Source organism: Hyphopichia burtonii, assembly GCF_001661395.1.
Source record: "Hyphopichia burtonii NRRL Y-1933 unplaced genomic scaffold HYPBUscaffold_5, whole genome shotgun sequence".
Classification (NCBI taxonomy): Eukaryota; Fungi; Ascomycota; class Pichiomycetes; order Serinales; family Debaryomycetaceae; genus Hyphopichia; species Hyphopichia burtonii.
In genome coordinates, this window is record NW_017963732.1 from 330,523 (window position 1) to 344,519 (window position 13,997).

Here is a 13,997-nt window from a genome sequence, read left to right on the forward strand (position 1 = left end):
TGTGCTTTTTTTATTTGCCAGTTGATTCAAGCTGAATTAGTATTTCTATTACATCCTTTTCTTTCCCATCAAAGGTCTTTCGCTATACTCCATTTGACTCCATCACTAGAAGGGTTCCCCATTCTTTTATTCTTTGGTTAAGTTCGTGTCAGTTTTCGTGTTTGTTACCCATCTTTTCCCTGGATCTTTTTTTTTTTTTTTTGTTCTTTTTCGCTCTTGGTAACGGGGAATCGGTGAAAAATATCAAGAAATAGCAAGAAGGTTTAAATTTATCATTTTTTGAAAGATTCTAAAAGACTTCGTCAACTACGTTGAGTATGCGTCTTCATTTTATATGGGTTTTTATAACCCTTTTGTTATCACAATTCACTCATGCAGTTAACCATATTCGTTCATCTTCTCTTTTAACATGTATGGATAATTCTGAATTTACTGCCTCTCATTTTGATGTGATTTATTATCCAAATAATAGAACAGTTTATTATGATATTTCTGCAATTGTTAATATCGATACCAAAGTCTCTGCTTCGATCGAATTAATTGCTTATGGTGTTACTGCTTTCACCAAGAATATCTCATTCTGTTCTCTTAATTATGCTGCAATTTGTCCTTTATCTACTGGTCATTTGGATCTTAATTCTCATTATAAGTTGGGTAAATCAGTTACTTCTCAAATTCCAAACATTGCTTATACTATTCCGGATTTGGATGCCAGAGTTAGAGTGGTTCTTTATGCTGATGATACTTATGAAAGTTTGGCTTGTGTTGAAGGGGTCTTATCAAATGGTAAAACCGTTCAAACTAAATATGCTTCTTGGCCAATTGCTGCAATCTCTGGGTTAGGGGTTATTACTTCTGGTATTGTTTCTGTTATTGGTCATTCTAATACTGCTGCTCATATTGCTTCAAATTCAATGTCTCTTTTCATTTATTTCCAATCTTTAGCTGTTACTTCAATGATGGCGGTTGCTAAAGTTCCTCCAATTGCTGCAGCTTGGGCACAAAATTTCGTTTGGTCTTTAGGTATTATTAAAGCTGGTTTTATTCAAGATATTGCTAATTGGTATTTACAATCAACTGGTGGTAGTCCAACTGATGTAATTGGTACCTCTTATTTATCTGTTTCGGTTCAAAAGAAAAAATGGAAGAGAAATGCAATGGAATTCTTTAATAATTTATACACAAGACAACAACAAAATAATCACTTAACCATTTTTAAAAGAGCTTCAGTTTCTTTGGATTCCGATGATTTTGGTTATAGTGACAATTTAGATAATTCCTTATATACTGTTAATGAAAAGGATTCAGATTTATCCTCAAAAATTTTGGTTTTAAGAGGTATTCAAAGAGTTGCTTATTTAGCAGGTATTGAAATTACTTCATTATTTATGACTGGTATTATCTTTTTATTATTTTTCGCTTTTATCATGGTTGTTTGTTTAGTTTTCTTTAAAGCTATTATTGAAATTTGTATTCGTTCTAAAATTATGAATGAAGGTAAGTTTAATGAATATAGACAACAATGGTCTTATATTATTAAAGGTGCTTTATACCGTTTATTACTTCTCGCCTTACCTCAAATTGCCCTTTTGTGTTTATGGGAATTTACTAGACATGATTCAGTTGGTATTGTCGTTGTTGCTGCTTTCCTTTTCATTGTAACTATAGTTTTATTATTCCAGGCTGCTATAAGAGTGTTTTTATTAGGTAGAAAATCAGTTAAACAATTTAAAAATCCAGCTTATCTTTTATTCGGTGATGGTATCTTTTTAAATAAATTTGGTTTTATCTACGTTCAATTCAGAGCAGATTGTTATTACTTTGTTCTTATCAGTTTATGTTATATTTTTGCTAAATCCTTATTCGTGGCTGTATTACAAACTCATGGTAAAGTTCAAGGGGTTATTGTTTTCGTTATTGAATTAGCTTATTGTATTACTGTTTGTGTTATAAGACCTTTCATGGATAAGAGAACTAATGCTTTTAATATAACAATTGCTGTGATTAATACAATCAATGCTCTTTTCTTTATGTTCTTCTCTTACATCTTCAAAGAACCTCATATTGTTTCTTCCGTTATGGCCATTGTTTATTTCGTTCTTAATGCTGTCTTTGCATTATTTTTGTTGTTATTCACCATCATAACTTGTGTTTTGGCTCTTGTTTATAAGAATCCTGATACCAGATATCAACCAATGAAAGATGATCGTGTTTCATTCTTACCTCGTTTCGACAATCCAAAAACTAATGCTCAAGCAAATAGAAACTTGAAAGAAGGTGATGATGATTTAGAATTAATGGCCTTGGGTGCTACTGCTATGAGAGGTCATGAAAATGGTGGTAAGCCAAATATTTATGATGACGATGATCTGTATGACGATGATTCTAATAAAATGTCTAGAACCGGTGGTTCAGGTGGTAATTACAAGGATGAAGATTCTCGTGATTCAAATCGTGATTCTTACCTCGACCAAATGGAACCAACTCAACCATCTTCAACAATCGTTGGTAATCCTTCAAACGCCATGAGAAATTATCAATCTTCTTATGCTGGTTCTAGCCAATATAGTAATAGTTCCTCAAGTCTAGTTAATCCTAGACCTGCAGCTGGTGGTGCAAATAATGGATCTTATTACGGCTACAACCGTAACCAGCAACAACAGGGCCAAAGAGTTAACTTTATATGATTCTGTTCAACTTGTTTAGCTCTAGTTTGATTTGAATATTATCTCCACATGGGTTGTCATATATCAATAAAATTATTCTTTTTTTTTTTTGTTCCGTTTCTTTTCTTTTGGTTCTCGTTTCTATTCCTTCAAACTTGTATTCTATTAAATTTATCCTTTTTTTTTCATACTTCTTCTGACTTTTTTTATACATTTTCTTACCACTCTATAAAAAATAAAAAATTATCAAATATATTTGTATTTGTGTTTTATACACTGTTTTCGGTAACATATATGATTTTGATATATATTATATAACTTGTTAGAGCAATCCGGGGTAAAGTTCACGTTTTCGGGCACAGAAATGCCTTTTTGGACTTAGAATTTTGGCAATCAGCTTGGCCCAACTCAAAACTCTAGGATATTGTTCGACTTCAATTCCAATGGTGTGAGCGAAAATGGCCCAGCCAAGGACTGAGGTGTCAGCTCCCCAAAGATGTCCTTATCGAAAGTGTCTGTCAAATATTGTAAGACGGCTCACTCGCTAATGGTGACACCGGTAGTTTCATCAATAAGCGTTGGAATCCTACCATTTGGATTCAATTCAATAAACCAAGGTTCCTTTTGAGCTCCACTTAAGATTTTGAGGCTCTTGATTTCGTATTTAAGTCCAAGTAATTTTAAAAAATATCATCCGTTTGAAGTTTTAAAGGTATAAAGCGTACTTGGGTCCATTTTCGGGTGTTCTACTTTTGAGTAATCGGATATAGTTGCAGTAGATCGATCTATGTTTATTTTGGCCTCGATTTCGTGAAGCTTGCTAATCTAATTACAGAGTCACAGTTGTTAACTACGATTCACGGCTATAAGAAATAGTTCCTTTCGAAAGATCTGGAAAGATCCATTGCGGTATAACTAAAAAAAAGATATATTTAAAAAATGGATAAACTATCTAATATTTGTAATTTGGTTGATATCTCAGGGCTTAACTTCTTTGATACAGAAGTTGGGTTTCCCAAATATGCTGTAATGGAAGAGATTGAACCAGGTTATCTCAACACAATCTTTTTCTTCTCTTTTAATTTTATTTGCAGCAATTGTAGAATTTCTATAATGATTATTATAATGCGGAACTAAATCATCCTTTCCCTCTACTTTTCCAATATCAATTCCATATACGACTTGAGAATAGTTCTTTTTTCGGGGGGATTCTAAAGGAATCAGCATTACTTGCTTCACTTCTGATAATGGGATATAGAATTCCGGTTCTTCTGAGAATATGCTTTCACCCAATTTCCTTTTCTTTTTTGAGTAACCTTCAAAACCTTGGTTATTATAACGGTCGAACTCATAAATTTTATCACCGTCATCCTCCCATCTGTCTGATTGGATTTGCTCTATTGTTTGGGTGAAATCGCTCCAATCGGGTTTATAATCTTCATCTTTGTCAAAAGAATGGTTTAGGGCGAACTTTTCTTGAGTCTTGTCTTTGAAATCTTGTAGTTTATCTTCCATATTATCAGGTACTTCTTTAAGCTTGTCTTCTAATCTACCTAGCTTGCGGTCTAAAGAATTATCTGCTTCTCTCAAAGTAGCTTTTGGGTCGACTGCAAACTCATATGCCGTATCATAGATTTTTTCGCCAACCCTGGAAAACTTGTCGGTTATTTGCTGGAATATCTGTGCTTTGAATGGTGTTTCTTCAAGATCTTTTTGAATATTGAAAGCTTCGCCTTTTGAATTTTCCTTCACTAAAGGTACTTCGTGATCTTTTTCGTCGTCTTCTTCTTCTTCTTCTTCTTCTTCTTCTGATTCGTTGGAAACAGTCACTTTCTTTGTTAAGTTTTGATTGATATTTTGTTCTTTCGGGAATTTTCTAGGAAATGCTGGAAATAGATGTAAAGTGCTGGACTGTGATTCAATATTAAGACAGTAACTATTTTCTAAGTCTTTGGGGTTTGTTGTACAAAAGATGGAATATATCAAATTTCCATATCCCATTTCATTTACCCAATCCTTGGCCAACTCATCAAGGAAAGCAATTTTTCTGTTTTCGGCCAAATGGTTATCAATATGAATCATTGATTCAAAGCTTTTATCTATGTATTCCGGATCATCATTGAAAATGAAAACCATCAACGGCATATCCTTTGTGATAGAGTGGGTGAAAAACGGTAACTTTGATACCGGAACTCTTAAAATACTTTTGGAATACAAGCAATCTTGGTTAATTTCAAAAGTATTTTTATCAAGATAATTCTGAGGAACCACCAAGTAATAGTTAATCAAGTTCAAAACTTTTGGCGGATAGAAGGGAAATTTTCTTACAAAATGCTCTGTTATATTCATTTCTGAACCTTTTTCAAGACTGTTTGTTGTATTGAAGACAAATAAGTTCTTAGCATCGTTAGGGACATCTAACTTACCTGTGATCCCATTACTGAAATTCAAATTTGTTTCATAACCATGCTTTATCATTTCTCCTAGGCCAAGTTGAGAAAGCTTTGAGCGAATCAACAAATCATGAGGTAAGACAACCACTTCCTCTGTATCATCGCTATTGAAAGCAGCAAATATTCTGTTGTCTTCTTTTTCATTTGGTGGGAATAAGGATTTCAATTCGCTTTCGAGTTTTAATTTTTGAAATTGAAGTTTGTTCAAGCTGAAATCAGGAAAACTAAAATTAGGGATTGCAAGAGACTCAGCTATACCCACCAAGCAGAGAAGTCTTATAACTAAGCGCATCTTCTTAACTGCTAATCTTATCAACCAATTCGATAGATCAGTCTTTATAGTGCAAATTTTGTGTATGTGGAAATTAGGCTGCGAATTTTACAAAAATAATGGTTGCACACAAACTATTACCGAAACTAATAAGACTTGATTGTTAGATTATTCTATTGTGTATTCAAATATACAAAACTTTTAATATGTTGGGTGGCTTAATTCAACAGGCTTAAGTTCACCAGGACCATCGTAGATTTTATCGATAGTAGCTTGTTCAGGAAGTAAATATCTATTAGTTTGCAAACCTATTCTAGCTAAGTTTCTCCAATTTTTTAAATCACTTGGATTTCTTTTATCACCATGAGCAATCAGGGGGTTTTCCCAATGTCCTTTAGAGAAGACACAGAAAGTAGTAATTCTTTTGTTATCAATATCAAGAACTATTGATACAATGGTTCCGGTTTCTTCGAGCCAGTTAATTTGCCAAAGGTTTTTTCTTATTCTTTGGTAATAAGTTGTTTGAAAGTTTGATCTACCAGCCATTGGACCACCTGAAATGCTGTAAATTATTCTTTCTTTATTTGGCACCCAGAATTGATAGGTCCAACCATTATCGTATGTATATTCGAAATGTTTATCTAATAATTCCTCTTCGAATTCTTTTTCAGGGACTGAAAATTCACATACACCCAACGTTGGATCATAATTGCCTTTTGCAGTATTTTCCTTTGACGGATTTTCTTTTTTAAAAGAAGAAACTATTTTTTGGTAAATTCCTGAAATTGAAGGCATTATGTTCTCTATCTGAATCCTAACTATTAACAATTGATTATATGGAAATTAGAGGCCGTTTTATAACGTTTTTTGAAAAGAGAAAACCGATCTCGTCAGTTAAGTTGCTCCTCATTACGAACCGGCTCATCATCATTTTTTTAGCGGAAACTCGCCTGATTAGTTATTCAACTGAATTTTGCAAAAACTTTCCATGTCAACGCCTTGTACATTAATTAAAAAGGCTGAACTTTAATATCTCAACGTTGTTGATACTCTAATTAGACCTGACTTTAAACTGGAATCCTTGTATCCAATTGGGGAGTTACTACCAGCGTACATGATAACCTCTTTTGGTTGAGATGTTAACTTAGTTTTTGTTGTTCAATTGAATTAGCAGATTTGTAACCCATTCACTTTTACCCATTCATTAGACAATACCATGTTCTTTTAGATCCAAAGCAATGATCCTTACTTTCTTTGTTACAGTAGTATACAGTCGCCCAAATAAAACAAATTATGGAATTTACGTTGTCCTTTCCGGGGGCTTATTAAGATTCTGACATATTGTAAAATGGCCTAAATTTCGAGATATGTAAGGCTCCAGCTTTATATTTTGGTTTTTCCTAACAAAGTTATCTTAAGCAGGTATAATACTACGGCTAATTTGATACAATTTGAGTACTGTTTATCGTATCTATTTGTGATTCAGATCAATAATAAGAATTACTAAGGTTATTAAAAGAAGAAAGAAATTAGATTCGGAAGACAACTTTTTGACCACTCACCTTATTGTTTCTGAGTAAGTCTAATGCTTCATTAACAGAACCGTACCCAGGATTCAAAACTTTTAAGGCTGGAGTTTTGAATTTAGGTAAATAATCAGGAACTAAGTCTTGCCAGAAATGATTGAAATCTTGTTGTAATTTTGGTGTGGATTCAATACCGTTTTGGTCATGACCACTAGCCAAATATACAAGAGTGACATGGAATTTGACATCTCTTTTTTCATCAGTCTTGATATTTTTGGCTGATAAGAAAAGTAAATTATCAATTTCAACGTTTTCCGAGCCTTCAGTAGCATCATAAACTTGTTGTAAAGTCTGAGAAGAAGAAACCGTATCGTAGGCATACTGGATTTTACCTTTACCAAAATCTTTTATTTGCTCAACCACATTGGCATCCTTATAATCAAAGGTTACATCGGCACCTAAGGATTTCAAAAAATCATGATGTTTTTTAGAAGCAGTGGTGATAACCTTGAAACCATAAATTGATTTTGCAACTTGGATAGCAAAAATCCCACTGGAAGTAGCACCACCCCAGATCAAAACATACTTATCAGCATTGGAGGAATCAGTTTCTTTGAATTGGAAATTATGAGAAAACGAAACCCCAACGGTAGCAAGACTTAAAGAGTAGGAAGCAGCAGCTTCAAAACTATCAATAGTAGAAGGAGGACAATCGCCGACACTCAAAGCTTTTTCTTGAATGTTAGGGATCTTTTGAGCCAACACTTGTTCAACAGCAGTATATTCAGCAAACCCACCATTATTGGCAACGCAGTTACCTCTCAAGGTCGCAGCAACAGCATCACCTTTCTTAAAGTTTGTGACTTTAGATCCGACCTTTTCAACATAGCCAGCAATATCAGATCCAATAACACAACCCTTTTTACCACCCATTCCAATAATAATATGTTTCCAATCGGTTGGATTGGCTGCAACTGCAACATTTTTAACTAAAAGTTGAGTATCACTGATTTCTGGAACAGCAATTTGACCTTCTTCGGCCAATTTGCCGAATTCAGTGGATCCAGTGAAGATAGAGGCTTTTATTTGGGACATATTCAGAGTTGTAAGTTACTTGATAAGAGTTGCTTTGGTTAACTTGCTTTCACCAAAACAGATGTGATTTTGTAGGCTTTATATAATGAGACATCACTTGCAAAAAATGGTTCCAGCTTAACAGTGCGAAAATCCACAGCGAAAGTGATATTTGTGAGATTTTTATGTTCACCGATATTTCCACACCACTATTAATAAGCAATTACTTAGTTCAATGTAAACTGCCAGTGTTGTGGTAGTTATTGTTAAAGCATGAAACAATGAGTTTAATCGTAATATGTAATAGCGTGAGGGGTCAGAAAATTATGTTTTTTATTTTTTGCAATCATTAGTCAAGTATGAAGGAGGATTTGTAAAAATTGTAACGGAGATATCTGTCATAAAAAGTCATCTGTAATAGGGAGAAATATCGCCTCTACGTTGTTCCACGAGGTGTTTCATAGTTCTTTTATTATTTATACATAGTTCTACATTATTGGTAAGGTAAGTAAACAATTAATCTTTCAATACCAGTAGGATTGAAGGAGCCGTCGTATCTCACAATTTCACCATCGGCTTTCATATAGTACTGGGGCCAAGGTCTACCAGTGGAAGGATCGATAGTAGGATCGAAGTTTTGTGGTCTATTATGGAGAGTTTTATTGACGAAATTATCGTTCGTTCCACTGTTACTGTAATCGAAATTGATATCATTTAATAAATTCAATCTTGAAATGTATAATGTAGTTAAAAACATGACTAGATCAGTCATCCAAACAAAAGTTGATATGATAATGAAAGCACTAGCAGCTTTTCTCATTGCACAAACTGACTTTGAAGGACATTTACTTTGTACTAAAACCGTTGAATTAACCATAATAAAAGACACTAAAGTTAATAAACAAGCAGCAGTACAATAAAAGCTACCATTTCTTTTCTCAAAGTTAACAATTGATGATAAAAATAAAAATGCCGTTATCATTGAAATTATTTGATCAGCAATAAAGTATCTATAGATACCTTTACCAATATCTTTATCGGTGCTTAGTAAAATTCCGGATAATGAAATAACAATCACTGCTGATATGATTTCAAAAATGTAAATGGCCCATTGTGCAGTGACTTTTACCGATTCTTCCCCTAATCCAGGATCGCTATAGATGTTTTTCAATTTGATACTGAATAATGGCCGATTCATGACTGATTTAATCAAAACAACTTCCATTTCTTTCTGTTTAGAGGTCATGCTTGTGTTTTCATCATCTATAGATGCACCATCAAGATATTTTTCGTCATTATGTTTCCTTCTTCTTCTCCAACGTTTTTTATTCTTTTGTGGTGTTTCTTGGGGAGGAAGTTGTTCTTCCATGGGTGGCTCCACAATTACGTCTCTTGGTTGAGGCATCACGGGTATACTTTCACCCATGTTCACTCTTGAAGGACTATTTGGCTGGGGTTGGTATATTTTGTTCTGTGGTGGTGATTTTGGTGGTGGTGGTGGTACAATGTTATCCTGAGGAGGTATGCTTGGAATTGTGAATTCTGGTCTACCAGGAGAATTATAAGGAAGATGATCATTTAGCTTGGACTCGTCATAAACAGATGGTGGATAAGGAGTGAATTCACTTATATTATCATTTGTTTTATTAGATTTCATATAATATTGATATATTTCATTTTGAGGTTCATAATCATCAGTTTTTTTGGCAGATCGATTTGAGTATAATTTAGTAGTTTTACCCTGTTCGTCGTGTTCTAATATCTGTCTTGGAGGGTTATACTGTGTTGGGTCGTTATGAATGTTGAGTATCGATTCACTTCTATGATCGGTAGGGGTAGTATTCCTAGATCGATTTCTCGGGGTTGCACTGTCAAAATCAAACCTAGACAAATCACTAACAACTCTAATATCTTGTGGTCCATACGGATGAAATGCCAGCATTCTTACTTCGAAAAAGAAGAACTTAGAAGAGTAAGGTTTAAACTAATTTAAAAATTTAATACAAATGTTGAAGAAAATTGAATAATCGGATCTTGATACAGTACTAAACCAGAAAGGTTTTTAGCCTTTTAATGTTGTAAAGCGGGAAAAGCCATAAAACATCGTTTATTGTTCAAGCCAACCCATTACTAGCTTGTCTAATATTCTTCAATAATTCTTATGGAGACAATAAATCGGTTACATTGACATCCAAGGTATAACCAGCATTTCGGACCTAATGCGGTTAGATTGTCAATAATAAACACCCGTACATACACGCGTATAAAATTATTCATAATATATACACTACCAATATAGACACCCTGAGAGCATAGACCAGCCAGACGATAGGGATATCCTTGATTCTCTGTTATCTGTCACTGCTTATCTGTTACTGCTTAACTGTGTTCAATTTGAGAGGTGTTTTGAATTGCCGCAAATTGATGCTATTAAGTTTTTTTTATTTGTTCTCTGTTTATTTGTTCTCTGTTTTTTTATTTGTTCTCTGTTTTTTTATTAACATCAGGATAATCTGAAGAGCGATTGGGTAGATGGGCGTAATTCACAGCTTTTACGGGTTACTCAAGTCGAATAGAAATCTGTAAACTCTTTTCAAAAGAGCCTATCTGAAAGATCTGAAAATACGAGTTTTAAATCGAATTCGAGATTTTTGATATTTGACTGCAAAAAAATGCAAAACAATGCAAAATATAATTCGTTTCACCGTTAAGTGTTCAAAAGTTAGAAAAATTGAAGATGTCAGGCCTAGGTAATATGATGAACAGGCTACTTTATAATGTTTGACGAATACATGGGTTTTTACAAAGTTCAAGAGCTTGCTTTATGTCGTATAATAATACATTCATATCAGCTACCAAGTCTCCATAAATCTAGATTGCCAAATTCAAAATGAAATCCGCAAGATGAGCAATTCAAATATCGTTTTATTTCAAAGGACTATGGTCAGTTTATGGGTAGTCAGACCTCCAAGTACGTCCAGTAAATACACATACCTTTCAAAATGGAAAATCACACACAATAAGACAATAGTTATTACAGCCCAAAGAAACAAGCAACCAATAAATAAAAACAAGGCAAAGAGGCTTTTTCTAGTTTTCGACGTATAATTCAACAAATGAAGTCACTAAGGTCTACAAAAAAGAGAAGTACTCGCTTCGTTTTCACTGGCAAAGCAATTTTCTTTATAAATATGCCTCCCCGAAGAAAGAGAAATAGTACGCTGGTGCGTTGTATTGATGATATTGCCTTGAAAAAACGTGAATCAAATCGGAACATCATTACAGCCTGCGGTCAGGCAAAATTCTGGTTCAAGAACAATCACTTTTCTGGCATTCACCAAACTTTTTTCTAATGCATTAAACCATAATTAGACTTAATAAGACCCAAAATAAAAGGCAAAAGTGGGCAATTTCAAGATTTGGTAAGCTTTTTCAAAGTGTAGATTCTCTTGCCATCGGCACCTAAGGTGTACATCAAATGCATCTTGTAGTTATTCTGTTATTAGTTCCTACCAGGTTTAATGAAGGTTTAAAAAAAACATTCCAAATGTTTTCCTCAAAACCAAATCCAGCTCCAAAAACGGCAATTTATTCTCAACATGAAAAGCGCCTGGTTAGCTCAATGGCTAGAGCGTGTGACTTTTAATCACAAGGTTGCGGGTTCGACCCCCGCATCGGGCTTTTATTTTTGCTCCTCCAAAATGTTGTTTCCTTCCAGTGCTAACCCTACTACATTACACCCACCCGGACCACCTGCTCATCGATCTCGCTTAATGTGGTTATTTCTCCAGGAAAACAGGACCCAACCAGGATGATTCAAAATGACTCAATGCAAACGGGAAATACAAAGCGAGCTCCAGGCCATTCCGACTCTTGCCGGGACACCGAGCCAGATTGAACCAATAATATGACTTGCGGAGTTTTTGACAGTGCGGACTCCGAAACATCCACCCGGGAGCACAACAAAGTCCCACCAAATTCTCTCAAGGCTACTTGGTACTTACCCATAGGTACTAGTAGATACTAGTAGATACCAGTAGGTACCGGTAACGATTTCATCGAATCAGCGAGCTTGTTTTTGAAATTATGCGATCCCGTTGAATTTCGGAGACAAAACCGCGACATCTTCCTGGTTTTGGTGGGGCATCCGGTGCGTTGAGAGGCATTCGGAGCGCGCGACATTGGCTAAAGTATGGGAGAATACCCGAAACCCTTCTCAAATGTCGTTTTGTCATGGATTTTCACTCAATAAAAAAATTTTTTTTTTGTTTTGTTAGCAGAAAACGATCGGGTCAAAAAGCACTATAGTTAGAAAAAAAAGTCTTTTTAAAAATGTATAGCAACTACTTTTTCTTTTAGATATATCAATTATTTATATATTCTAATCCATAGACTAAGTAATTGGAGCAAGATCCATCAAGTCCATTGCACAAACAAGATGTTATCTAGAAGTATTAGATCAACTAGTCGTGGTTTACCCCGTTTAAGTAAGAATGGGTTAAATGCTAAACCAATGATTAATTTAAATTTAAAAATTGCATCAATTAATTCAAGTAGATCATTATCATTTTCCAACAGACCGGTTAATAACTTTAGTATGATTAATTTACAACAAAGACGTTTGGCTTCTCAAAGTGTTAAAGTTCCCGAAATGGCTGAATCTATTACTGAAGGTACTTTATCAGCTTTTAGTAAAGAAGTCGGTGAATTTGTTAGTCAAGATGAAACCATTGCTACCATTGAAACTGATAAGATTGATGTTGAAGTCAATGCTCCAGTTAGTGGTACTATTACTGAATTCTTGGTTAATGTTGAAGATACTGTTGAAGTTGGTCAAGAAATTATTAAGATAGAAGAAGGTGATGCTCCTGCCGGTGGTGCTGCTCCAAAGAAGGAAGAACCAAAGGAAGAACCAAAGGAAGAATCAAAGAAGGAAGAACCAAAGAAGGAAGAACCAAAGAAAGAAGAACCAAAGAAGGAAGAACCAAAGAAAGAACAACCAAAGAAAGAACAACCAAAGAAAGAACAACCAAAAGAAACTAAACAAGAATCAACCCCAAGCTTCACCAATTTCTCTAGAAATGAAGAACGTGTTAAAATGAACAGAATGAGATTAAGAATTGCTGAACGTTTGAAGGAATCTCAAAATACCGCTGCTTCCTTAACTACTTTTAATGAAGTTGATATGTCTAATTTAATGGATATGAGAAAATTATATAAAGATGAAATGTTAGAAGCTACCGGTATTAAATTAGGTTTTATGGGTGCTTTTGCCAAAGCATCTACTTTAGCTGCTAAAACCATTCCTGCAGTTAATGCTAGTATCGAAAATAACGATACCATGGTTTTCAGAGATTATACTGATATTTCTGTTGCTGTTGCCACTCCAAAAGGTTTAGTTACTCCAGTTGTTAGAAATGCTGAATCCTTATCAATCTTGGGTATTGAAAAAGAAATTTCTAACTTGGGTAAAAAAGCTAGAGATGGTAAATTAACTTTAGAAGATATGACCGGTGGTACTTTCACCATTTCAAATGGTGGTGTTTTCGGTTCCTTATACGGTACTCCAATCATTAACTTACCTCAAACCGCTGTTTTAGGTTTACATGGTGTTAAACAAAGACCAGTCACTGTTAATGGTGAAATTGTTTCAAGACCAATGATGTACATGGCTTTAACTTATGATCACAGAGTCTTGGACGGTCGTGAAGCTGTTACCTTCTTGAAAACCGTTAAAGAATTAATCGAAGATCCAAGAAAGATGTTATTATTACAATAGATTCTTTGATATCCGATTTTGAATCTCTATTTATAATATAAAAAATTTTTTGTTAGTACGTTTTGTAGAGAGAGCTCATTTTTTTTTTTGTTTTTCTACTGTTAACTATTTTGAATTTTTTCACTATTTGACCTTTCATTCAAAGTAATATTTGATCTTTGATTCAAAGTAAGGCAGACATGTCGAGAAGACAGCTTACGTTTCTAAGGCATGTTGGCTCCATGAGCA

At 34.3% G+C, this 13,997-nt stretch overlaps 7 protein-coding genes and 1 non-coding gene across 8 annotated transcripts; 4 read left to right on the forward strand and 4 right to left on the reverse strand.

The window, feature by feature from the left end:
* Positions 1-317: 317 nt before the first annotated feature.
* FLC2 (flavin adenine dinucleotide transporter) lies at positions 318-2,888 on the forward strand (the record flags this gene model as incomplete). The annotated part of the gene is made up of 1 exon (XM_020222564.1): positions 318-2,888. The coding sequence occupies one exon, from the start codon at positions 318-320 to the stop codon at positions 2,685-2,687; it is 2,370 nt and encodes a 789-aa protein (XP_020075492.1). The 3' UTR covers positions 2,688-2,888.
* Positions 2,889-3,581: 693 nt separating this feature from the next.
* Positions 3,582-5,501, reverse strand: HYPBUDRAFT_214170 (uncharacterized protein). Its single transcript, XM_020223074.1, has one exon. It carries the CDS (start codon positions 5,409-5,411, stop codon positions 3,645-3,647), a length of 1,767 nt encoding a protein of 588 aa, XP_020075493.1. The 5' UTR covers positions 5,412-5,501; the 3' UTR covers positions 3,582-3,644.
* Positions 5,502-5,591: 90 nt separating this feature from the next.
* Positions 5,592-6,185, reverse strand: HYPBUDRAFT_149297 (phenolic acid decarboxylase; the record flags this gene model as incomplete). Its single annotated transcript, XM_020220191.1, has 1 exon — positions 5,592-6,185. One exon carries the CDS (start codon positions 6,183-6,185, stop codon positions 5,592-5,594), a length of 594 nt encoding a protein of 197 aa, XP_020075494.1.
* Positions 6,186-6,861: 676 nt separating this feature from the next.
* HYPBUDRAFT_153274 (zinc-binding alcohol dehydrogenase family protein) lies at positions 6,862-8,111 on the reverse strand. Its single transcript, XM_020221455.1, has one exon. The coding sequence runs from the start codon at positions 8,009-8,011 to the stop codon at positions 6,920-6,922; it is 1,092 nt and encodes a 363-aa protein (XP_020075495.1). The 5' UTR covers positions 8,012-8,111; the 3' UTR covers positions 6,862-6,919.
* Positions 8,112-8,444: 333 nt separating this feature from the next.
* On the reverse strand, positions 8,445-8,843 carry HYPBUDRAFT_153275 (uncharacterized protein). The gene has a single exon (XM_020221456.1). The coding sequence runs from the start codon at positions 8,808-8,810 to the stop codon at positions 8,484-8,486; it is 327 nt and encodes a 108-aa protein (XP_020075496.1). The 5' UTR covers positions 8,811-8,843; the 3' UTR covers positions 8,445-8,483.
* A 2,000-nt stretch (positions 8,844-10,843) lies between these two features.
* Positions 10,844-11,156, forward strand: HYPBUDRAFT_214180 (uncharacterized protein). The gene has a single exon (XM_020223075.1). It carries the CDS (start codon positions 10,895-10,897, stop codon positions 11,096-11,098), a length of 204 nt encoding a protein of 67 aa, XP_020075497.1. The 5' UTR covers positions 10,844-10,894; the 3' UTR covers positions 11,099-11,156.
* A 442-nt stretch (positions 11,157-11,598) lies between these two features.
* Positions 11,599-11,671, forward strand: HYPBUDRAFT_t120. The gene has a single exon. It is a non-coding gene; the product is annotated as a tRNA-Lys (tRNA).
* Positions 11,672-12,369: 698 nt separating this feature from the next.
* Positions 12,370-13,824, forward strand: KGD2 (alpha-ketoglutarate dehydrogenase). Its single transcript, XM_020221457.1, has one exon. It carries the CDS (start codon positions 12,429-12,431, stop codon positions 13,767-13,769), a length of 1,341 nt encoding a protein of 446 aa, XP_020075498.1. The 5' UTR covers positions 12,370-12,428; the 3' UTR covers positions 13,770-13,824.
* The last annotated feature ends 173 nt before the right edge of the window (positions 13,825-13,997 follow it).